Raw genomic sequence first — 26,386 nt, forward strand, 5'->3', positions numbered from 1 at the left:
AGTGCTGTTCCACTTACATCAGGTTCTTTGCCTGCTTCACAACTCTGCCTGCTGTACCTTAGCTCCATCTTGTGGTTTATTTAGCAGTAGTATGACAGAATCTCAACCAAAAGAAAACAAAACAAAAGCAGCACATGCAGGATACAAACTATATCTCACATATTTTGAACAAGGAGTTTGGTTGAAGGGATTATGAAACTGTCCAGCAGACCACAGGAGGACAGAAACTCAGGTGGTCTGTAACAGCAGCGTTGTCTTTAGGAGGCTCAGACTCTGAGGAGTTAAACATTGCAGCTTTTCTCTGTCTTTTTATCTTATAGCAACAAAACAAAAAGTAAATCTTCGCCAGGACAGACTTACATGCTCTGGTAACAACAAACTCGGACTCAGGTTATTCAGTGAGTCCAAGCAAAGAGTGTTCTGAGCAAACACAGCCCACAGAATTCAGCAGCCAACCAAGCCCAGAAGCAAGACTGGAAGTGAATTATCTGGATCATGTCCAAAAAGGTGCAGTAACTACTTTCAAAACAGGAAGGAGCTCTATGAATGGTATAGGTGTGACACAACAACGTGATAACCAGTTCTAAGCTGAAGGAGAACTTACTTCCAGGCCCATCTTTGATCCTGGGTCCCTCTGACCCTGTGTCTGCAAGGATATTGGCATTAGCATTGTTCTCCATATCCATCGTGTCCAAGGCAGGTTCACCTTCTTCCTCAAGGTCAGGGTGGCTGAAGATCCATTCCAGTGCACGCTCCAAGTTATTGTTCTGTGAGCCAAATAATCAAAAGAGCAGCCTTTAATACATTCTCTACCATCATGCTGCCGCTCAACAGTTTTTGAACAGAGTAAGGATCATGTTAACAGCACTTAAAACTTGTAAGGTACACAGTCTACCTCCAAGTAAAACAGTATTCAACAAACACTCTGCAGAAGCTTGGAATATGGAAAAGAAATAATCTCACAACTAAGATCCATGACCCCATCCATGTTCTTATCTTGCAGACACATAGCCTTTAGGCATCCAGGTTATTGTTCAGCTGATAGTAAAAGCAGGTAAGTTTTCCTCACTGTCTTCCACACTTTGAGTGAAACACACAAACCACCTTCCCCACTCCAGAGAAGTCAGGCATCCCACACTGTGCCAGAATAGTTCTGGTGGATCATCCACTAACTGGATTTTTATACACATTTCAAAGGCATCTGAGCATGCACCTGTACAAAGTACAGAACATGAAACAAAATTCAAGTGCTACCAATAATCCATGGAACTCACTGTTGCCTTCAGCGCTTGAATTGCTAGATTCCTTTGGAATCCCATGGAAATGATAATTGCAACCATCTCTTCAGGGGGCTGGTTATCTAATCCTATAGCTCCTAATGCTGCTGCCCCACTGGAAGCAACTTCTCCAAATGCAGATACGACCAATGGCTCAGCGAAGTCTGGAACAAACAAATATTCATCAGTTCATTCTTTTGCCTCACTGAACTGAAAAGTCAACAAAAAACACAAACAAACAAGCAGGACCTCAAAAGCAGTCCCAAAATCAATGTAAGTTCATTTCACTGGCATCTAAATTGGGACTTAGATGTGTGGAAAGCCTTAAAAAAACCAAAACAAATGTGCACATTACAAAATATCTAGCAGACTGGAATAACTTTGCACATTGCAGAAGGAAAGTAGCACAGATTGGTATGGAAGCAATGATGTCACCAGGATAATAGACAACCCAGTGCACAGATGTAAAATGAACTGACTCCATTCCTGAAAATGTCAGCTAAGCCCAAGTGAAACTCATTCCCCATTTACACAAGCAGCACAAAAGCCCATGGTGAAGCATGAACTTAACCAAATCTGGAGTTTCCTGGCAAGGGAGTACTCAGATATACCCAGTGCTGGATCAGTAGCCCAAACTTTGTATGGATGAAACACAGGACGTGGAGAACATCTAGCAGCCCTGTCCATCACTAGATAGCCCAGGTTCTAAGTACAGCATGAATGCTCTAGCCTGAGCTAGGCTCATATGGAAGAAAAGCATCCAGACCACAGGATTCTTTGTACTTACACTTGATCACAAGTCAGTTTCCCCCTTAGCAGCCCGGACCTAGCCAAAGGGTGGAAACACAGAGCTGGCCCACACCATTGGTGAGGACAGGAGAGTGTACTTCTGGTGTAGCTTAGTTTGTTGTCTTCTTCTAGGCAGAGGATACCACATAATGATCAAGTTCTGCACATCCCAGGAGCAGTTTAGGAAAATTCACTCACATCTCCAGGTTTCCCAGGTGGGGAAGGGGCCGTTGTTTCTCTGTCACACATTATAAAATTTCTACTGACTGCCAAAATACACAATGAGGAACTGAGTTTAACTTACACATTCCAGTCACTGACCTGGTTCTTCCATGTGTGCAATGATCCAGTTGAAAGCAATTTCAGCACCCAGGTTGCCTGTATAGTACACAGCCTTCCGACATGCTTCCAAAGGAAAGCCCATCTCTGCCAGTTGCATAACTGAAGACTCATCAATATCTAGGGCTACAAGAAAAGACCTTCTAAAACATCAAAGTCTAATTTCATCCACTGTATGTCTTATTGTTATTCATGGTGCCACATATTACAGTACCTATCCCTTGGATTTGGTTTAGTACTTCAATAAACCCACAGCCATAAGCCTTGTACACAGCATTACAGTAGTTGCTATGGACTTAGAGATAATCTTTTGTCACAGTAATCCACACAGATCATTAAACCTTGATGGATGACTACAGGACTTTATTTATTAAGAAACCTCACCACTGAATTTCAAGGGGTGAGGAAGTCAGAGGGTGAACTTAGCTAGAAGTGGCAGCCAAAAGCAAGCACCTCTCAAAGGCAGAATCTTGCAGGTTAGAGAAACAACACCTGCCAGATATATCAGTGTCCACTTGAACTTCATCTCTGAATGACAGTTTTAGATTAAATCACTGTCCAGAGGAAGCCAGGATCAAGCAGCTGTGACCTCCAGAACTGCAAGATCCTCCTGAGGAGCAGCAGATGGAGGAGCAGCTCATATTCTGGCTACACTGATGCTACTACAGACTCTTTTTTAAGAGAATCCTGCACACGTGGAAGTAAATGCTGAACAAGTACAGAAATCAGCTGTTATTTAGAAGCATGCGGAGCAACATTTCATGCATCTCTATGATGAGAAGCCATTAGCATGACAACCTTTTAAGCAGCTGAAATACCAGTCTCAGAAAAATGAGATACGTACACTCCATTAAATGGTTCGTCATACGATCTGAAAATTAAGAATGGAAAAAAAAACAGGGAAAAGGACTTATATGCAGGCTAAGTAGATCCATAGGTGAAAAAACAATTCCGTATTTTTAAAGTCATAGAAACATTTGACCTCACAGAGACAGGGCACGCTCATCCTTACATCCCCGATGTTTTTGCCATGAACTAGAGCAGTAATTTCCCTTAGTTCAGAGCAAAGTGTCATGGTACTAAAAACCAGTAGTAAATAAAGCTGATGGTTGACCTAAGCAAGAATCTGTTTTGTTATAAATAAAGTACCATCAGCCATGCACTTACACTAAAACTAGATCAGTCCATTCAACAAGAGGGTAAGAAGGAACAGGCCTTTGTGAGAAACTTCTACAGATATGGGATGAAATTAAAACCTTTAGAGAACTGAATTTTGCCATATCCTTGCTCTGCATACAATTTCAGGTACTGGTGTCCTTTCACCTACATACAGCTTGATATTATGCCACTTCTATTAAAAATATCCAAGCAAATGGGGCCATCATGTCATGAGAGTAGTTGCATTACTGGTTTCGTATTAAATACTGAGGCACCCGATGAAATTGCAACAACCTGGGTCTAAGGTAACATTTTACTAGCCATAAACTAGCACATTTTACTAGCCATTCACTAGGGCATCATTTTACTAGCCATAAACCATTTTGTTTTCCAAAGAAACCCAGGGAAGGAGGACATTCTAATATTCTTGTTTCTGAACTTTAGCATAAAAGAAACTGTATTTAAAGGGGGAAAAGCCAGCATAGCATGTTATTCACTCCTCTTTCTTTCTCCTCTAGAAATCTTTTAGTTAGCCTTTTGACATCATCTCCTTAAGACAGCCTTTTTTAATGGGCTGTACAGCCATGTACATCCAGAGAAGAGAACTATCGGCAGCTGCATGTCTAACATGCAGCTAACAATTCTTGTATTTTAAGAATTAATAAAAGTTTTAATCTTAATCTATGCCTGGAAAACTGTTATCTTAAATTGTGGCCCCTTGTGCACTAAGTATTGTCCTGTGAATTAATCAATTCTGCAGACATGTTGTGCTTGTTGTGCCACGTTGAACCAAAGTGTTTGGAATTATCTAAGTAAAGTCTGTGACTACGGAGAAGAGCATCTGCTCAGAACTGTAACACTAAAATCCTACATCAATAATTGCAATAAAAGACAGATTTTAAAATTCCTTCTGACCAAGATATACTGGACCATATACTGTGTTTAAGGGAGTGCACAAGAACCAAGAAATTGATTTAGGTACAGGACCTTGCAAATTACTTTATCACCAGGTTTTAGACAAAATTTAGTACAAAACAACAGCAGTTTAGTAACACCTCTTATGCAAATGTAAGGACCAAATAGATTAATGCTCCACCCCACTTCTGACACCTGTCATGAGACCCAGAGCAGGACTCTGAGACCAAGTCCTTTGCACCAGAACCTGGGAAGTGCACAGTGACTTTACTGCAAGGGACTCATGGACATGAACTGAAGGTTATTTGGAAAGAGTCCTGAACAGCAGCATCAGTTATCAAACCCTCTAGTGGAAGGTGTCCCTGCCCATGGCACAGGGGTTGGAACCCCCCGTTCCAACCCAAACCAGCCTGTGATTCTATGATAAACCCTGAAAACATCAAAGCTGGAAGAACTAGGGCTGTCTAGCAGGGAAGACAAAAGGCTGTGTTGTAAAAGTCTTCAGTGACAGAAGCACAGAGCTGCTTTTTTGTTCACAGTCCCAAAATGTGAAGATTAAAGAGAATCCCTGTGTGCTAGAAGGAAAGGGGAACACATGAGACAGTAAGCCAGTAAATACCTTTTGGATCATCGGGAATGACAATGGGAGGAGCAATGTCTGGAAGTTCCTCTTCTCCTGGCTGGAGCCCCCTGGCCCGAAGGTGGCTGATATCCAGGAAATCTGGCATGTCTATAGAAACATCTACAAAAGCAGAGAAACAGGCTAACCTTATGCACCCAGCAAAATGACCCTTGTGGTGTAACCTACCCCTTCAGAGAGTGGACTCTGGTACTCGAGGTACAAGCACAGACAGGATTCTCCTTCTGAAAACAGTTATTTGAGACATTTGGAACACTAAAACAATTTAAATAGGAGGTCAGATTACATGAAACTGTGTTTTAACTCCACAGACCTGCTGGATTGGTTTAATTTGTCAAAAAAGGAAAGAAGACTCAATTAGGATCCTCACAGTACAAACTTAAGAGTCAAGTCAGGTCCTTATTACAGACCAAAGCATGTACACCTTATCCATTATCTTGGATAGAATGAAGAAAAGGTAAATATAAAAAGCACATACCCAGCTTTTTGGGTATCCAATCAAGGCCAAAGGTGAATTTCTTTATCTGCACCACTAAGTACTCAGGAAACGAAGCAAAACGGGAAGTCCTGTCAAGGACAAGAAATACAATTCTTTCAAACAAGGCAACAAAATCACATGGAGCACACATTTCAGAACCTCATATGCACTGAGATGAACCATTGCTAGTTGACAGACAGGATCAAATTCTAAAATGTGAGCAAACAATTAAGCTACGAGCATTTAAAGTTCAAGCTCTTAACAACCAGACTGCATCACCTCTTGGAGGCTGACACTTGAGAACAATTGATTTCCTGCTCAGTGCATCACTACAACTCTTGTCAGGCTTGATCTGCACATCACATTTGTGAGCGATCCCCAACAATAATACAACAGCAAAATCCACTATGCTTTTGTCTGTTCCTCTCTGCGTCATGTCCAGGTAGCAAGACAAGCACAGAGCACAGATTTTAACAGGCAGCCAGACACACACTTACTTAACTCCTGCAGATTTTGCTTGAAGGGCACTACTCCAGAAATCCTCTACATTGCTGGGTTCAGAAAAGGCCTGCAGACATGCACTAAATGGGATCTTGGCACGGACAAGTTCTGGTGGAGGTCTCCTTGCAGCTTCTGCTTCTCGCCTCTTCAACTCATAGGCAATTAATTCATCTGAGAAATATGCACAACACTAACGAATACTGTCATGGTTGTGTGTTCCTCACCAGGCCTATATTTGCAAGTTTTGAAAACGCAAAAAACTACTTAGCAATAAAACTTTTACAGGGCTTTAACTAGACATCAATTTTTTTTGTCTGCATCGTGTTCAGGAGCTACACTTAAAGACACATCTCTATTTTGAAGGGGTTCCTTCATGGTGAAAACACGGAACTGGAAATGCCAGGGAACCACCAACGAAAATCTTGCCATGACAGTCAGAATTCTGTGTGAATAGTAACGCCAACTACCTACTTTATCAGCTCAATCTGACTTGGAAAGTTATTGCTGTCTATCTCTGTCATCTGACTATCTGGACAGGACAGGATTATGTATGATCTAGAAAAAGTCCTGACACCAGCAAGCTGAGCAGTGCCATATGGCAAATTTATAAACTAATCTGTCTTCTGAGTCATTACCTGGAAATAACATGCTCTTTTATAAGCAACAGAATCATCGCTGAAACTGATGAACAAAGATTACAAAGTTATCCTAAACTTAACATCCAGTTCAAGGAGTTGTGGGCTAGGTAAAAAGCAGTAGGTAGACTTCTCAGCTTTGTGTTACTTCAAGGGATCTCATTAAACAACCAAAATACTTCCCTCTGGCTATAAAATATTTTACATATTGAATCTGTGTATGAAACCAGAGGTACATCCCCCTTCTACTGTTCCTGTGATGTCTCCTTCATTTCTACCTCAAGCTCACATTTATTGTTAGTCTGCAAGACTCTTCACCACTGATTGCAGGGGCAACCACGATTTGTCAGTGTCTCTCTCTTGCTTCCAAGTTTTCAAGCCTCCTCAGCTATTGTCTCCTTTAAAAACAAGTGTCCTGTTTCAGACAGCTTGTAGGCATCAAAACACCACTCCTGTTTATTAAATCAACATCCAATGCTTCATCTTCCTTCCCTACAGTCCAGGATATCCAAATTGTGTATTTTGTATTTATGGATTACAAACTATCTTATACCTCTATTCTCTGACATCATATGAAATCTTCTAATCCGCTGCTAACAAACACAAAGCCAATCTGGTTTTTTTTATTGGTTTGGGGGGTTGGGGGTTTATGAGTGTGTGTTTTTACCAGATATTTATTAGCTAGTATGTTCAGTTCCTTTTTGATGATGAAGAAGTTAGTTTATAAACCTTTTCACTGCCCAGGACAAAGGAGATTCAGTCCTAAGGGGGATCTCTGGGCACACACATGACCCCTCTGCCCCTGCAACACACATGCAAAACAAGGGTGAACACCTTGTACTACAAGTGTGTCACATCCCTGGGTCAAACAGACCAGTTTCTTTCTTTACCTTTGTTTGTTGCTGCCTCCATGGCAACAGGTAACTGCATGATGTAGTCCACCCTCTCAGTGTAGCGGACCTTTCTGGACTGGCAGCACTGCGTGCGCTCCTCCACCAGGAACCGGAACACATCACTCGGGTTTTCTGAACCCACGGGGTTCCTCTGAAAGGAATATTAAACCCAATCACTTATGTGATGACCATTAAAATGACCAGACAACCCAAAGGCTGTTGGATGTTTTATGGCAAGCACAAAGACACCAATCTTGCACCCGGATCTGGCAGCTCAGCTTGCATTGGACTGCATGCAAAAATCTTGCACCCGTAGAGAATAAACTGAAGTCCACAATGTCTGCACCCACAACAGTATCTTTCTACACAGGAACTTGCAGAGCATGTGCCTAAGGAACCTGACTGAGTCGAGGTGAACAGAAGAAGGTAGGGAGGTGGTAGGTTACAATAAAGATAGAAAGCTCAGGTAAATAACACGGAGTATCCTTTCAGCAAACAGAATTGCTCCCACCACTCTGAATCTGCACTGAAACAGAACAAGCAACTTGTAGTTCATTATCCAGATGGGAATGTCAAACAAATAATATACCTCCTCCCTGTTGTTCACATTAATGCCTGTTATCAGGCAAGAAACAGAGAAGTGTCTTCTAACCACCCTATAATCAGTACATGCATTTTGGGATGTGGAACATTATGCATGCAAATGTGAGAAACTTCATCTAGAGACTGTAACACGTGAATAAACACCCTCGATTCTTGGGGAAAATGGGAAAACGAGGGAGGAGGGTAGACAAGAAATGCTTTACATCAAAACTGATGTATTTGTAAATTCCTTTTCAGAAAGACAGCATTAAAATTCACAGTATGATTCTTATACACACAGCAGTGAGCTGGAGCTCAGTGGAACTTAGACTTTTATACTAAAATATTCAACTGACAAACAGTTACTTAGTTTTCAGCAGAGAAGTCCTTCCTCCCGTGATTCAATGATGTACAGCTGGGATTTGCAAGAGAGCTGGACAGGGTAATTAATTTGCTCCCAACAATTATATGAATTAGGAATAATAATAACAATAATAATAATAACAATAATAATAATACCAAATTTGTTAATATTCCATGAAAAACCAATATGGTAAGCAAACAGATAGCATGTAACCATAACACAAACAGCAATTTAAAAGGTCACATATTTTTATAAATCTTATAGCCTGTACAGTGATGCTTGACCTCTTTATATCTCCAACAGTTGCTATCAGCAGCATTGGCCCTGTGAATGGTCATGCAAGAGTCTGAAGTAAAGAAAAGGAAGAATTAAAGAAACAACTGTTTCTAAACCAAAATACATGTCCATTAGTGGCATTTTCTATATATCTAAGACCAAATACACTATAATTAAAAAAATTAGACTCTCATATAACAGATTTGCCTTCATTTTCTAATATAACCAAGAAAAAGAAGCAGTAATTGGGATTTTCTCACCTCTACTAGATTTATAAGATGTAGGAAAAATTCCTGTGCGTCTTGTTGTCTATTAGAGGAAAATTCTGGGTGGCCTTTACTTATAAAAGCCTTAAACATTCTGGGAGATATTCCATTGCGTTGAGGCTAAATAAAACAAAGAGAAAAATTTTAAAGAAACATTTTTATTCAATCCTGGACCAAATATCCCAAAGTCACTCCACTAGATCTACCTGTGGCCCATTTCTGCCACTGGAGAAATGATAGTTTCCGTTTCATCTAGTTTTCCATTTTAATAAAAATGGGGAGGGCCTGAAACATGATTTGGGGGTTTTAGAGTATATTTTATGATTTAGTTTCTACAGTGCTCACTCTACCTGTTCTAAGGCATTTGCAAATTAAAAGAGACTACTGAAGGTTTGCTAAAGGTTAGTAGTTTTTAGAAAGGTGTTGGTCATGTTGAAAGACCATAACTTATTGCCTTTAGCCTTTCAATAGGAAACTACCCTAAATCAGAAAATCTCTAGCTTCCAGAGAGTCCTAGTTTTGACTTTCTCATCCTCTATGCTAGTTAAGGAGGACTCCCCAACCATTCCAGATCCTCAACACAACACTAGCTATTTTGCCATTTAAATAACATTTCTGAAGGGGTCAGAATCTTTTAGTCAGATTCGCTCTCTTCCTCTATGAAACCACATAATTTTCAAGGCCATCCTAGCAAAAGTATAATTCTCAAAGGCTGTTAAAAACTCAGTCAATCTCATTCATTACTAGAGTTGCATTATCACGCCAACATAAAAATAGAAAAAGCAGCATGAAATGGGAGGCACATAAAACGCACGCTAAAAGAGCAAAATTTTATTCTTTGTTTTACCAGGGTAGAATATTCCTAGAACCACTGAAACTGAGGTAGATTCTCAATTTTAATTCTTTTTTAATTTCTGGCACTACACCAGCAACCACATTAGCCTAAGATGCTCCTTAAAGTCTCTTGTCAAGAGACAAAGTCTCGGTATTGCTTGGACAAAGAGATGTTCTAGGGATTTCTGAATCTTGGGTTATATTTGCTTCAGAGTCCTCAACTGCCTTTCATCAAAACTAGGACCGGCGAGAGAAATGCATAAACTAGCTCACATCACTAAATACCAGGCTTCTTCCCATGCCAGAAGCAGGAATATGGCACACTCATCCTGCTGTATAATGCAGTGAGTTTGGAATCAAGCCTTGTTTACACCTATACACTTTGAACAAGAAGAAGAGAAACATGCTACGTGTGACAGTCTATAAAAGCGGATTGAATCTTGCAATCTAAACCCTTTCCACCTCAAGGACACAAAAGCCCCCAAAGCTAAAGCTCTAAACAGAAAATCAAGTAGCAGCTGATGACCCATTAGGCTTTCAGCCTCTTTTTAATGTTAAAGTGGGTCCAAGAAAAATGCTGCCATTTCCAGGCTAAACTCCTGTGGTGAAAAATTTCAATTCCACAGTAGAATGAATATTTATAGAATACCTGGCATACTTTCCCCATCAACAGTTGCAAAATAGTTTAGCTAAATATAGATTGTGCTGGACCAGTGTAGATCTCATATGAATGCTTCTACAAGCAACAACTCCCCAAAACTTTGGATGAGTTCCAAAGGCTCAGAAAGCTAGAGAACTTCTTTGCATGTAGGAGGGGACAAAAAAGGAAAGGAAAAAAAATAAAATGAATAATTGATTTTATAGACACAAAGCAGAAGCACTTGAAAACACTGAAAGCCTAAAATTCTATGCAGTTATATTTATTAAAAATGTCTCTGAAAGACAAAATAATATCTCAATGTATATCAGCATTATTGGTGGGGGGGGAGGCATCAAACAAAAAAAAGCATCCCCAAGCTGAAAAAAACACAGATTCACATTCCCAGAGTGAAGGAATTGAGAAAATATCTATACTTGATCTTTTTAAAATAAATCTTCAATACAACAAGGAACAAAAGCTGTAAAAGCTGTTTCAAATCCTAATATCTGCTACGAATTGCTTGATAAGGAAGTCATTTGAGGCATGTAACTTCACCTTTATTAAACTGCATTTATGAACACCACAAGTACTGTTAAATGCCAGTAGATGCCTACTATAACACAACAGAGATTTATACCATCTGTCATTACAAAGTTCTCAATATCTCATTGCTAGTAGTGGATGCAGAGCTAAACATGGAGGTGTAGCTTTACTTGAAAGATTCAGGTCCCTGAACTTCCAGTACATTATTCTTCATTCACATCCTGCATGTGTTTAGCAAAGCAGGTCAGTCAGTACACATAATTCAATGTATGGTGAAATCTGTTCCACTATTCCTTGGTCCCAGGGGTGTGTTGATAAGTTTTGAAGTTGAACTTGAAGCAAGCAGGATTCATTATTTGTTGTTCCAAAACAATGAATAGCTGCTGTACAAATCAAGGAGACACAGGACTTTCAGATCATGTAAACTACTCTGTATCAGTGCTCTATCTGTCCAAAATCTCACTGGCATTCTGACTTCAGGAGAAATTTGTATATCAGTAATTGATAAATGAAGGTAGAGGAAAACATGCATTTCCATGGAAACTATCACCATGGCTCTGTGGGAGAAACATGCATCACTTCTATGGCTCTGCATAGCCCCTCCATCTACATGAAAGCATCCAGCACCACTTAATCTTGCGTTATCCTAGGCAGCTTCTCTAGAAATCAGGTGGAATATTGTCAGACCCTTCCTGGAAAGAATTCTTTAGCTCTTTATACTTCTTTCTGTAATTTACAGAGGATTTATAAGCTTGCTTCCAAATACGCAGGACTCTCTGGATTTCTTTTGCTCCTCAGAGAAGATAAACATTGGTTGCCAATTCTATGAACATTTGCACTCATCACTGGAGCAGCAGAATACTTTATTAGCAGAACCAATGCTTCCTTTAATGTGCTGCACAAATAGAGCCTGACTAATATATCCCTGACTGGTATCCTGCACATTCCACCTTGCTAAGCATCCCATCCATGCTGGACCCACACATGTTCTTCAATGCCCAGCACCTGTTCCCTTTTCTCAGGATATCACTTTTACCTAGTTACCAGGCTGTACAAACTCAGGCAAATACCTTGTGTTCTTCTTTCATCACCTGCTCAATAAGCTCAGATTTCATGGGTGGCTTAGAGTATTGGCCTGAAAGGAGGCCATGTCCCAGTTTAGCCCTGTAAGGAAGAAGGTGGGGTGGAAACAAACGTGAGAAAACCAGAAAAGAATAGAAGACTTTTTTTTCAAGCAAAAACGAAGTTTACTGCTTTTGAAACGGAACATCATTACCTGCAACTAAGTGGGCAAATCTTTCCTTCTACCTTGTGTCATATCTCACTTTCAAGCCCATGAAAAGGTGTTCTTTTGCCCTGCCATTAAGTTATTTAGATTCTACTTAAGTTGACCAAGTAAATAACTGAGAAAACTTACATCTGAGTGTTGAAATCTTGTGTTGGATCAAGAGGAGAGTAGTCAAATATTCGCGGAAGGTTTCCCACATACCTGGGCAGCAAGAACAAAGGAGAAACGTTCAAATACTGCAGCTTAATGAGTCAATCTATCCTTGGTGAGTGCTTCTATCATGCAAAAATAATAGTAAAGAAATTAGGAAACAGATGTTGAGGTCTTACTTAGAAACTTCTAGATATAAAGGAATTTAAATTCTATTCCTTGATCTTGAAATAGCTGCACAATGGTGTTGCCCAAAACCACAGAGCTGAGTTGAGAATCAAAGTACTTTCTACTCCTAACCAACACAAGCAAATAAATTCAAATTTGTATCAGGACCATGTAAAAAGAGTGTTTCTACTGAGATTCTTCAGAGGAACCATTCTGACACCAGAACATACATAGTTCTAGCCAATCTGTTGGAAGCATTCAGCAGCACGCTCTCTGAGCACAAATAAAAGCAGGCTAGGTAGATGTGGCCATATTGGAAGAATACATCTGATTTCTGCCTGGTCCCTCTTCCAAAGATCTCCACTACTTTGTTGACACTAAGTGCTCCAGGTAACTCCAAGGACCACGCCGTGGAAAATTACCTTCCTCGATAAAATCTATTTTGATATTTTTCAGCAATGGAGGTAGAAGAGCTGGAACTTAATGAATCTACAGACTGTACTACATATGGCTAACAAAGTAAGCAGACACAAGTTTTCTCCCTCTTCTTCTCCAGAAGGTAATTCTAACACGAAAATCTGGCAGGCTTTCCAAAATCTAAAAGATTTATTTCCAGCACATACACTACTGGTGCTGTGGAATGAAAGGGAACTCTGAATTTTATTTCAAACCACAGACTGTCCTTTATAAAAAGGCTTCTCTCCTTGGAGTGATGTGTTCAGTTTTGATCACTAAGAGTATTTCATATTCTTCTATTGTGCTTTTTTCCCCTTAATTATTCAGTGGAAGAATAGGCTTACACTACCCTTTTTATGATTTTTTAAATTTTAATTAAAATATACCTCTGATAGTTTCCCTCCTTAGCCAGGCCTGCATGCAACAGGTGCATTGTCTTCCACTGGAATGGATCAACATTAACATGTTTGTGCCAGTTTTTTGAACAAATCACACTGGATCAACAGAATGTCTCCTGCAGTGGTACAAAGGCATGGACCAGGACAAAACCCCTAATGTGATACTGATGATACCAAGATAAACAGAGATATGTGCATATGTATATAAACAGCAGAGACAGAGACATCAAATTTACAAGGTGGCATATGATTTCCCACCACTTAAGTCAGTAAGTTCTGGTTTCAAAGGCAGATTGGGTTTTGTGTTCCAACCTTTTCTAATCCTCTAAGCAGCCACTGAACTGACTGAAAGACGTCTGTTTGCAGGGGAGACAAAAATTAAAATACCATTTTTATTTTTCTTAGAGAAACAACACATTGAGCAATGCAGCAGCTAGTGACAAGAACTGGTGTGAAGCTACTTACGCTCGCTGGAACTCTGGGATGCTGAAAATGGCTTGCATGACAGCATTGAGGTAGCAGCTATTTCCCAGGTTCTTTATGCCAGTGTATCCTGGGCCATACATGGGCTTGAGTTTCACGCCAGCTTCCTGAATCACTTCCCATTCTGAGACTCTTGGCTTTATATCATTATCTCTCAGCCCGTTCTCTGTCTGAAAGCAATAAGATTTTCTTTTTAACGTGTTTAACTTCTGCAACAATTATGTTACTGCCATCATCACCAACAACTTTGTGATCTATACTGCAAAAAAAGGAAAAGCCACATTAATGGGCAAAGGGAGGTAAATGCTGCATGTAAGAGAGAAGATGAGGGTCGGAAAGCTGGCAGCTTATTCCTCCAATACACCTCTCAGCTCTTTACCACAGACCACTGGCTCTTCGACTGTTCCCAGTTGTGACCTCAATCTCAGCTGGGGGTTTCACTTCTCTCAGGGCTGTGACCTCAAGCCTCAGCATCGAACGCAGCTTTCTTTTCAGATATTCTACTCCACTTGTAATGGCCAGGAATAGCTGCTGGTGTAGGAGCTGGTCCTACCAACAAACTACGTGAAAAGCTGCAGATCCAAGAACTCTTCCCTTCTTTCAAATGGGAAAAGCCCAAATTTTTGGCACTGAGATTTCTCTCCTTTACAGCTCAGCCTTCAGCCTGTAGGTACAGGTCACTGCAGTGTCATTCACTGCTGGCACTACTGTGTCACTTCTCTAAGAATGGTTCAGACTGGAGGCAAAACCTTTGCAACAGCTGACACTAAGTTTTCGAGGCTGCTGAGTAAAACAGGTTTTCCAGAAAGATCACTGAATAAAAGAAACTTATTATTCATTATATTGGCAAGGACATTAGTACACCAAAAATATTAGTACCACAAAGGCTTTTGAAACTGAAGTGTAACTATTCTCTATCATTTCAGTTATAGTTAGTTTTCTCACCACTTGGACAATGAAATACACTAAGCCGGTATCAGGTTTGTGCATTTTTAGCAGTTCAGGTTCTCAGGTAGTGATACTAGGTTATGTGCTTGAGAGAAAAAAAGCAAACAAACAAACCACAAAACCCCCAACACAACAACAAAATCCCCACCTGCCTTTATAACCATATCCTGTTCTGTCTTCTTACATAATTTAAACAGAACTGAAATCAACATCCACTAAGATACAAATTATTGGAAGTACTTCTTTACTAATAGACACAAACACATGTTCAGGAACAGGACCCTTTTTGCCCCAGTCCATGTCTACTATATCACACCCTAGACGACCACACTGTTTTCTAGACTTGAATGTCTTATTTCATTTTTAATGCATTTCTTAAAAAAACCTAAACTGAAATTTCAGCCACTTTTTAACTTATCCATTGCTTAGCTTCTTTTTGCTTAAGACTTGTATCTGTTTACACATGCAACAGGCTTTCCTTCAGGAGAAGTGAAAAATGTAAACTAGAGAACACAAAGACCTCTTTGGGAAGGAACCTTTTGGATTTGAGAGCAAAGATTCCCTCAGATGTCAGACAATAAAACACAAACTGGCTGGCTGAATTTTACAAAACTCAGTACTATAACACTGAAGGAACCACACAAATAAGCTACAACTGCCATTCTTCTCCTCTTTCTCTCCCACCCCCAACTGGACAAGCAAGTAAACAACAAACCAAATAAAAGATGGATTTCCTACCACTTGCATCTGCAGCATATCAATCCCAAAGTGTGCCAAATGTTTTGCTATGTGCGGATCTAAAACCGGCTCCTCTTCATCAAAGGAATAGACATCTACAAAAGTAGAGAGAAACCAAAGGTTCAAATAATATCCCCTTCTCTTTGTTTACCACAGGGCTGCCTATATAAGTTGCCTTGTTCATATTATCCAGGTTTGGTTACGGCCAGCAGAAAAGTGCACAGACAACCATATAGCTAAGTATGTATCTTAAATGCTCTCAACACAATCACCTCAAGTGCTCTCCTCAAAAGCAATTACATACTTTCACAGTGTTAAAACTTAAAAATAGTAGTGATCATAGTATTTCCCCTCCCCCAAAAAAAGAAATTTGTAGGCAAAACAAGGAACAAAGTGTGCAAAGTTCTCAGATATGTGGCCAGTCCACATTTTGAACATGACAACGAGAGATTCTGAATTTTTGTAGAGCTGCCAGATACAAGCAGACACACTAAAAATGTGAGTATTTCAGGCCAACTGACTACGCCAATGGTATTTTAATTTCTAGTACAGTTTAAGAAATCCACTTATGCTCTTTTCCCACAGAGATGCAGGGAGAACAGAGAAATTCTTTATTAGAAATAAAGAGGACTTTTTTTGGAATGGACTTCACTGAATTGGACTTTGAAGATTAATCAAATCTTGCAGTTAAGGAGAAAGAATGATTTTATGAGTGAGGTGTCTTGTTTAATTGTATGGGAGGTCTGGATTTCAGTTCTAGCTCTAAGATAGCTCCTTAAGGCCTTAAGTAAAAGCTCACAAACATTCTGGCAAGGCACAGTTCACACTCTCAAGGGAAGCAACACATATAATGATGATATTTTCAATATGAAACCAAGTTTAATAAATTCAACAGAAGGACAAAAGAGTTGAGAGAAAAATCCTTTTTTTAGTATTTACCAAATAAGTCTTATGATGATGCTGAAATCAGAGCAGGTTTCACCTACTTGAGCAAATAACGATAAAGCTTCAGGAGTCATAAAGAAATTGGAGTGTAAAACAAACACTAGTAAGACTTGACCAGGTCTTTCATCTTTTCTCAGGTCTCTTCTTCTCTAGTAAATAACTACTTCACTGCTTTGGTCCCTCCTCATACCAAAATCCAGAATTCCTCTGCCAGTCTGCCTGCATTTCTCTGAGGCAAGCTTCCTTCATGCCTGGCAGAGTTTCTCACAGTGACCTTGCTCCACAATGCCAGATCTAGGCTGACAGAGAAAACTTAGCCAGGGGAAAGATGAAACAAACTCAGGAGATGCCATCAGGAACCCAGATAAAGTCTGCTCACAGCACAAATATCACTTCTGAAAGGTCCTTACCCTGGCCTGTCTGGCAGCTACAGACTCAGCTCATCCCCTATGTAAGGCTTTCACAAAAGGCAGTCTCACTGAAGTTTGCTAGTACCCAACCCACACTGAAACGATAGACTGAAGGTTAGCCAAGAACTCAAAGACATTATGTAACTTTTAACATTGACCAGTCTTATGAAAAACATTAATACTCTCAAACTATCTATACTTTCAAACTATTAATACTTGCAAACATTAATACTCTCTAGCCACCAGACACTCTAATAATGTTAGTCCCAATGACCTTCCCGGCATGTGTGTGGCTGTAGATGCCCATCTGCTGGAATTCCACTGTGTGGTAGCAAACGTGCCCAGAAAACATGACTGTTCATCCACACACAAGACATCACAACATTCCCATAGTATTCTGGTGAGGTCACAGCACAGCCAAAAGTTCAAACACCTAATGGAGTGAGATTACACAGCAACTGAACTTGGGTGACTGCTTTCTATATGGAAGCTTTGATATTGTTTTCTCTCTGCTCTGACAACTGCAGGGAGCAGTCCTCTGGGACTACTGACCCAAAGTAGCAGAAATGGAACACATGACTAATCTTTTGCTCAAGCCCAGCTTGAGTCATATCCTTTAGTACTTTCTGCTGTGTAACTTAATTTCATGGGAGAAAGATATAATTCACTTTTCAAGAAATCAAGGAAAGAAGATTAGAGTCACCAAACAGAGGTCTGCAGTGCTGTCATACAGACTTTAGTAGATGAGGAATGTAGACAAATCAGCAAATGTGACACACAAAAAGCTGGTATCATTAGAATGAGAAAGAGGAAAAAGGGAAAAAAAATCCCACCAAGACAAATCTGAGACAGCTAACACAGAATATTATTAAACAGAAAATAATCATTATGATTACTATTATTGTAAGAAAAGAAAAATCACAATGCTACTGTACTTCCTTTTCCTTGACAGCTCAAGATTTACACCTGTTCTGGTTGTGAAGACATCAATCCTTCCTACTTAACCAGTAACAGGCAATGTCAACACTGTTCCTGAAGAAACAAGTTGCTCAGGATCCCCCAAAAAGTATCTGACAATTGCTGAGATTAGCATCCACAAAGGAACTTATTCAAGTACCTGCCACATAGGTACATAGGCCTTCCCCCTGCCAATTCCCCTTTCCATGCCTTAATCTATTTCCAAACAAGCACCCTCACAGTAACTTGAAATGAAATCTAATGGCACTGCCAAGAGAGGCAGCAGGTAGCACAGTCTGCCCAGTGGTGCTCAACCTACTGAGGCAACCAACTTGTCTGACTCTCTGGTGCATCCTGTCCAAGGTACAACAGCAGAAGAGAGAAGTTTGGTTCAGTTTCTGCCCTGATCCCAGGTGTGTTTGTTGACAGAATTTTACAAAAAGGGGCTACTGCCTCAGAAATCCTTCATAATGTGCACAGCACAGACTTCTCAGGGCAAGACAAAGAGCTCTCCTCTGTGTACAGGCAGAGGCATCACCTCTTTCTCTTTCCTACCGGTGTGAAAAAGGAACAATTTGTGTCAGGAGAGGGAATAATGCTTATTACTCTTCTACCATCACCTCTTCACCTCTAGCCCAGGGAAGCAGAAAACAGACAGACTCTGTGTCACAATCAACCACGAAGCCTCTTTCCTGAAGCTCGTCTGTCACCCAGCCCTACCCAGGGTTATGAGTAACACAGAAATACAGCTCACAGATAGAATATGTGCTGAAAAGGAAACAGGGAAGGCTGGGGGAGGGAAGTCTTTTCTGTATGGAAACCAAGTAAACATCACCCAGAAGAACAAAGGTCTGTGGAGAACAGCTGGTGCCTCTCATTCAGAGGGAAGGATGACAGCCTGTCCTTTGTTATCCCAAAGGCCACATAAGAGGAAGTAGCTGATCAGTGGGAGGCACAAGGACAGCAGCCATAAGGAAACAAGTATTGCTGCTAAAGATGAGAAAGAAAAGAGGAGAAAAAAAAAACCTGAAAAAAACCACTAAAGAATACCCTGTTTCTTTTGTAGATGCAGTTGAAACCTACAGCTGGGCAAATCCTAAACACCCTCAATAACTGAGATTTGGATACAAATCATCCAAGACCAGGCACATGCAAGGAAATAATATTCCATCTGGGAGATAAAAGAATGAATTTTGTTTAATATTTCTCTGACACAGCTGGTTGAATCTGACTACAGTCTCCTTTCCCTGGCACTGAATAAAACTCAGAAAAACTCTGAACTGATGCTTCTTAAAAAAAGGGGCTGCTTTAAAGAGCTATTTTTCATCCCTGTAGTCATGAGGACTAAAATCAAAATATAATCATGCTATGTGTTCTTCCATTTTTACTTCTCCATACAGCTGCAGCAAAAGATCTCTTCGCTTATGACTTTTTCAGCTTCTCACATTTTTATTCCATCTAATCCTCACATGCCATAATCCCCTCTGCAGCAACACTGCATAACACCACACGTGGAGAATATGCAGGCAAGGATACAACTATAGTTTTTTTCCTCTCTCAAGATCATGAGGCATTTTACAATTGAGCATCTCAGCAGCCCCGTGAAGATGAGCGTTCATTAGACTGTTTCAGCAACATTTTGTTCAATAAGGAAAAAGAGCAGTTTCCATGTATAATTAAAAAAACCCAAACATGCTGTTACAAGCAGACTTTTCTGAATTTAGAAACTCATTACCCTGTTTTTGTTTCTTTGTTACAGAAGTTTGAACCATTTGCCCTAGTAAATGTAGCAGAACTAAAAACTGTTTCTAATACTGTTTCTCCAGACTCTGTTGTTTCAAAATAATACAATTTTTCTATCATAAGTCTACTATTACACAAATTAAAAGAAAAATATTTTCACAAAATATAAAACAGGAAAAGAAGAGTAGATAAAACAGGTATGGGCTTTCTCTGAATGGAGTGTGTGATGTTCCCACCAATCCCAAGATCCACAGACTTACAGGATGTCCTTTCATATCACACTCTCAAACGTTTGCACTAGAAGCACAAACCCACTTGGTAATAGATATATACTGTTAGCCTCATGCACAACAGATACCTCATGTCAGAACATGCCACAGACCTGCTCCATCAGGAGTGATGGTTCCCAACTTCACTGCCAGGGGATAACCCGTCTCCTTGTAGTGCTCCATGGCGTGCCCGTTGCCCCCACTGCCATCGAAGAACCACTTCCCACACAGCACAGAACCATCTGTCAGGTTCAGCCACAGATTCTCCCGCAGGTCACACTTTGAGCATTTCCAACCACTGCAAGAGGAAACAGGAAGAAAGAATAGAAATATGTAAGGCAGGAATCAGTCCTGTGTTTCCCATTATGGCAGGTCAAACCAACCCACACACCCAGCCCGGAGTCATGCAAGGGAATTGTGGGCCGAGTTCCTGGCTTTGGTTCAGTTACCCTGGACTGGATTCGAGAGCCTACAAGGAACAAACCTTATCACCCTCACCTGGGGGGAATCCTAACACCATTGTCTAACTGTACAAGTGTTTTGGCGTGTTTAGATGCCTGTAGTTCTTCTTCCCAGGAGTCAGGTTCCTGCTTCCTGTAGGGTGATTTTGCACTGAGGAGTGCATCACAAGCTATCGTCACCTGGAAGACAAATGTATGTCAATCAAAACCTAACACGGTTCAGTGACTGGACAGAACTTGGCATTCAGCCTATTGCTAGCCACACAGAGAACTGCTTATCAGTAAGACTATTTATACACTCAAATATGCATCTAATCTTTTAGAGTGCTGTTATTATTTTAGCAGGAGAGTAAGCACATGTACAATGTGAGCTTTCCCAGGACAAGCTGGCACCATAAGGAAAGGAATACAGGAGGTAAAGGAAATCCAAGAAATAAAGACAACTTATAAAAATGACTGACACACAGCTGGTTAAGAAAGATCTTTATGTCCAAACAAGCACCACACATAAGAAAACAAAGCATCACCTCAGCAAAAACAGAAACAGACAATTCCTATGGCCACTTTCACACACTCACTGACCAGTGCTGGTAACTCTTCTATGTTGGGTAATGAGATTTCATAGTGATCAGGAAATATAACAAGTTTTGCTTCATCTTCATATTCAAAGTCCTCACTGTTGAGATCACTGTTTGTCTCTAGATCTGGAAAACAAGATGGGGAATGTTAGGAGACTGTCCTGCGATCAAGGTTCCGAAATTGTGGCGGGGTACCACTATAAGCACTGCTTGCCTGGCATCAGCCTGCATGTTGACACTGTCAGTAGTATCTTCTGGCTAGAAATGTTTGTGAAATCCTGGTCTGAACTGAAATCTGACCATCCTGCATGAAGACTACTGAGGACCAAAACTTCCACTTAATGTCATCCCCAGTCACAGACACAGTTGTTTTGTCTCCTCTCCAAGCACTGCCCTGTTGCAGACATCACATTCTGCAAAGCAGATAACAGAATTCTGCTCATTTTGGACAAAAATCAGGGTGTGCCTTTCACCCAGGATCTTGAAATGCTCTACAATATGGAGACCAGGGCACACTACACATGCCCAAATTGCAGAGCATAAATAAAAAGAGCACCTCGTATTTTCCAGATCACAGACCTGGCTGAAACGTGCTATGGCTCTCATCCATCTTGAACCTGTGTCCTTTCCTGCCATGAAGATGTCCCTGTCTGGAAGTATTCCTGCATCTTATCCACAGTCTCAAATAGCTACAGCAAGTACAGTTACACTAACATTATCCCTCTCGATTCCTTAGCCACTGTAACTATTAGTTTAAAAAGCATGCATTAACTACTAAAGCTTTCTTTTGAAGATCAAGCCTTTCACAGTGTTTGTGTACATTCTTCCACTGTAAGAATTATTTTTTTGCTTAAATACGAGCTTTGATCATGCAACATCAGCTACAATGCTTGTCCAGAAATATATGGACCCAGAGAAAAGCCTGGAGGGAACTAAATAGATAGTGTTTGCACCTCCATCTTCATGAAAACGTATAATTATTAGTTAACATAATTATCTCCTAGTGACAAGACTGAGTTAAAATCTTGCTCAGTTCTTTCCGGGACAACTGAAAAAGTTTAGACCAAACATGTACACATTGTGTCAGACATTTCACAAAATTCAATTGCAAGAATATGCCAGGTAACGATGGGATCTTCTGGATCCTTCTCCCATCTGGAGATGCGGGATCTACTGTATTCTGATGTATCAGACAGTCACTGACAGAATAAAGCTCAACCAAAAATGAGACACATTAGCAGTAGCCAAAGTTGGCTCTTATTTTCATTCCAAGAACATGCATATGCTTGATGAGTCCCTCAATACTAAATGAGCACTGGCAGCAACCACTGCACCCCTGAATGCCTGAAATCTCAACTGTATGTTTGAGAGAGGTGAGAATGACAGAAGCCAGACACAGAAAATTAAGCTCTCTATTTACCCAGAGGGCAGCAACAGACTGAACAACTCTAATGATAAAATGAGTATCAAAAGATATTTTAACTTGACCTCTTGAGAGGAACATCGATTCTTGGCTCACCTGCTGCACCAGCCAGTCCTGAGGGGTGACAACATCCCCTGTCAATGACTTCCAGCAACATGACCTCTCTCTCTCTCAGCAGCAACCAACAAAAGCCCCTTCTCATCAGCTCAATATAGACACAAAAGCAAGAACTTTCTGTCATGCTGAAAGCATGACATTTATATAGGAAATATTAATTCATTACTAATTCCCCAAATCACACTATTTTCATAATGAGCCCCTCTCTTACTGAAGCATAATAGATATGACCAGAAACCTCACTTTACTCCAGGCTTCTTTCCCAGGTTGTATTAGAGCCCTGTGTCTGACAAATAAGCCAATCTCCACAGATGCAATCTGTAACTGCTCTTTTGCTCTATGAAGCAAAGAAAATTAGTATCTCCAAGCCCATGATACACATGGTAACACGTCACAGAGAATTGTCACATAATGCCCAGATATTTGGTGGTGGCCAGTATAGCAAAACTAAAAGTACTGACCATCTCCTAAACAGGACAGAGGATAAAAGCTCAGTGTGTGTTCAGCCAGGCTTGGAGGCAGCAAATGCCTCTTCCAGGGCTGCAGTCACACACTGTCTCAGCCACCAGAGGGAACCTGGTGCCAGCTCACTGCTGGGATCTGTGGACATATGTAGGACCCGCCGGTATCTTCATTTCCTTGAGATACTGACACTGAGTTTATATTATCTACAATCTGCTGTATAGAAACAGCAACGACACTGCTGCCTGTGTTCAAAATTCAGGCACGCACTGCAGCTCATCTCACGACAGCCAGGGAGCAGAGACTTTTCTGCTGCTGACCTGACCTGCATTTGAACCAGTGATCCAGGGATGAAAGACTGAGTATCCTATTAGCAATCATCTGCTGCCACCTAAGGACTTCGCATGCTTGGGAGCATCAGCCTTCTGCGTGCAATGGGTAGGGAAAGGAAGTTCCTTTTTACCTTCTCAGGCTTCGTACCATTCACGTTAGCAGAAAAGCAGAAAACAGTGTCCCATCAGCATGGAACTCTGGATATCTGACACTCCAGTTTGGCAGCATCACATGCCTTGTTTTAAAGAAGGAGACATAGAGCTTCATAACAGTCCCAGGAAACACAATGAGGATTTAACTGGCTTTTGAAGGTGACCATGTAAAGCTGGTACACTTCCATCCACACACCTACTCCCTCGGACTAGGAATTAAAAGGGACTGCCAGTGACTTCTGGTAATTATCAGTCTGAAGAGTTTCTCAGGGTTCAGACCCCACTACATGAGAGTGGAAAGGACTTCTAAGGTCACTGACTGAAATCTCTTGATACAGCAGATGACCATATAAGCTAATCCCTTTGGCTGACTGTCAGAGAGACCCCTAAAGGATTTTAGTTGGAAACCCCCAAATCACTACTCATATTTTTAAATCTTTGTTGTTAAGTTCAGTAGAAATTTCTACCTGCATTATATTTTCTGTGCCTGTGCAAGGGCCAACATGGCTGAGAAAGAATGAGGACAGATATAATAAAAACAGATGCCTGTTACTTTGAAGGCAATGGAGCCCACACTAAATGAGGGCAGAGGTTTACCCTGCAGCCATTGGGCATCACGTACAGTCTGCAGGCAGTTTCAAACTAGTGCAGAATTTGAGAGAGGAATAAGAGTAACTTAACTATAGGAAAGAGGAGTAGTATGCAATCTATTTGCAAATGGAGCATATTTGATTAAAAATTACTCTGAAGGCACTGAAAAACATCAAGTTTCAAGAACTATACTTCATCCAAAGTTGTTTCTTGGACAAAGATGTTCTTTCAAGATGCAGTGTGAGAGATCTCCGGGCAAAAAAAAAAGCTTTACTCAATTCTAGGACTTAGCCACAAGAGAACCAATCAGTCTGGAATCTTTTCAAAGAGTGACAGCTTGATGGCAATTGTCCACATGCCATTATTTCCCTGCTAGTGGACTAACAGTCCCAGTTACACATTGCAGCCACTAAAACAAAGTATCCATAGGTCATAAATGTTGTGTTGGGAGGCCAGGACGACAGGCAAAGCAAAGTAACAGACATGTTAAAACAGAGGTTCAACTGACGTTGTTATTTTGGGCCAGTGGTCAGTAGAGTAAATTTACTCCACCTCAGAGGCATCACTTAGTGACGGTGAGAAAAGCATTGCAGCTGAGCTGACTGAAAACAGCAGCTGGAAGACAGAGTACTGTAATGTAAACCAACCCAGCAGAGGGGAAGAAAAGGAGTGGATGTGCCCAGATCAGATTTAGACAAGTTACCAACTGACTGCACTAATAATAGTGGCATAAGGAGACTCCAGACAGGACCCCCAAACAGGATTTCCTGCGCAAATGGATGTGTCTGTGTGTGTGAAAGGGAATACAAACATGAAAATTGAGTGAGGATGTTGACTAGCGAGGCTACAACCAATTTTGAAACCCGAGAAAGACATCTTGGGAATCTGGGCTTGATCCTGTTCTCACTGAAAGCAATGAACAAATTTGCATGGACTTGGAAGTGGAGGCTTGAGTCTTCAATCCAAATAATTTCTTCCTGAAGCCTCTAAAAAACAGTGAATTGCAGCAGCAGCACTTTGCAAAATATAAGCTATTCAGTTCATTTATCTTCGGGCACATTCAAAACCCTGACCTCATCAGAAGAACTATAAAAAAAGAAAAAATTAAAAAAAAAATCACTTTACAGTCATAACATTTTCCTTTCCAGAAAAAAGAAAAGTAAAACTTCCTACTAGGATCGTTTGGATGATTCACTATTTATAAAATAGCATTCAAATTGCTTGCTACATCTCCAAAGCATTAGTAGGCTGTTCTGCTAGGTTAGACATCACCCCTTGTATTTCTGGCACAGTCACATGTTAAACAAGCAAAACTAAACCACCAAAATTCAAATTCTCAACTATTTTGATAGCAGCATTAGCCTGTGTTAATCTAGCCTAATTTTCACAGTTTTAACTAAACCAGCAAACCATTAAGACTCTATTAGTGTAAGGTATCTGCTTACCATTCTATACTTAATTCAAGCTTAGATGGCAAAGCCAGAAAGCAACAGGGTCACTCTTGGTCTAACCCATTCCACTACTACTGCTGGGGAGTATGCACAACTTTACTGGGCTAAACTGTCAAAATATTGTCAGGAAATGCCCAAATTCTCCTACATCACAGTTTTTCACTCATAGATACATACTCTACATACGCTTACTTACATAAATATGAATTTAAACCACTCATGGTAAAAGTTCTCTTCAGAAGCTCACCAAACAAAAGCATCCTCACTGAAAACAGGGTTCTGCTCCTGGCCTGGGAGAACTAAGTGAGGCTGTGGTCAGATCCAGTACAGCCACTCTTAGGAATGGTCTTTACACTTAGAAACAGCAGCCATGAGTGCATTCCCTGCCATTGGCAGGCAGGTGCCATCTAGGAAAAGCTCAGGAAGTTTACAAGTTCTCCCAGACTCTCTAAGTGGAAGTTTTGTCTTCCTTTCTGAGACCTTCTGAGACCAGCTGTGTGTCACGGATACTGCTCCTCACTGACACTCTTCTCACCAGCACCCCCACAGATCTGCTGACAGAGCTGTTCATCTGAGGACTTCAAAACACTTTTAATTGATGGTCTAAGCCCTGACTTTGCTCAAAACAGAGCTCCCACAACTTGCTGCACTGGCAGATAATGCTCTGGTAACTGATCTGGGAGAGGACATCTGTTTACAGACAAGTTTTATGACAGCCACTGTGCCAGCTCTGTT

At 40.7% G+C, this 26,386-nt stretch overlaps 1 protein-coding gene across 1 annotated transcript in view; it reads right to left on the reverse strand.

Moving 5' to 3' along the window:
- USP13 (ubiquitin specific peptidase 13) overlaps positions 1 to 26,386 on the reverse strand; it is a 61,502-nt gene that overhangs the window by 16,726 nt on the left and 18,390 nt on the right. Inside the window, exons 4-19 of the mRNA XM_027647137.1 lie at positions 21,127 to 21,248; positions 20,582 to 20,724; positions 20,197 to 20,381; positions 15,760 to 15,854; positions 14,056 to 14,243; positions 12,548 to 12,619; positions 12,201 to 12,294; positions 9,108 to 9,233; positions 7,623 to 7,776; positions 6,094 to 6,268; positions 5,597 to 5,685; positions 5,098 to 5,220; positions 3,250 to 3,276; positions 2,388 to 2,531; positions 1,275 to 1,441; positions 605 to 767 (exon numbers count right to left, since the gene is read on the reverse strand). Coding sequence (XP_027502938.1) covers positions 605 to 767; positions 1,275 to 1,441; positions 2,388 to 2,531; positions 3,250 to 3,276; positions 5,098 to 5,220; positions 5,597 to 5,685; positions 6,094 to 6,268; positions 7,623 to 7,776; positions 9,108 to 9,233; positions 12,201 to 12,294; positions 12,548 to 12,619; positions 14,056 to 14,243; positions 15,760 to 15,854; positions 20,197 to 20,381; positions 20,582 to 20,724; positions 21,127 to 21,248 — 2,067 coding nt within the window. The remainder of the gene's footprint in view (positions 1 to 604; positions 768 to 1,274; positions 1,442 to 2,387; positions 2,532 to 3,249; positions 3,277 to 5,097; positions 5,221 to 5,596; positions 5,686 to 6,093; positions 6,269 to 7,622; positions 7,777 to 9,107; positions 9,234 to 12,200; positions 12,295 to 12,547; positions 12,620 to 14,055; positions 14,244 to 15,759; positions 15,855 to 20,196; positions 20,382 to 20,581; positions 20,725 to 21,126; positions 21,249 to 26,386) is intronic.

This window comes from Corapipo altera, unplaced genomic scaffold, assembly GCF_003945725.1.
Source record: "Corapipo altera isolate COAL_440 unplaced genomic scaffold, ASM394572v1 113, whole genome shotgun sequence".
NCBI lineage: Eukaryota > Metazoa > Chordata > Aves > Passeriformes > Pipridae > Corapipo > Corapipo altera.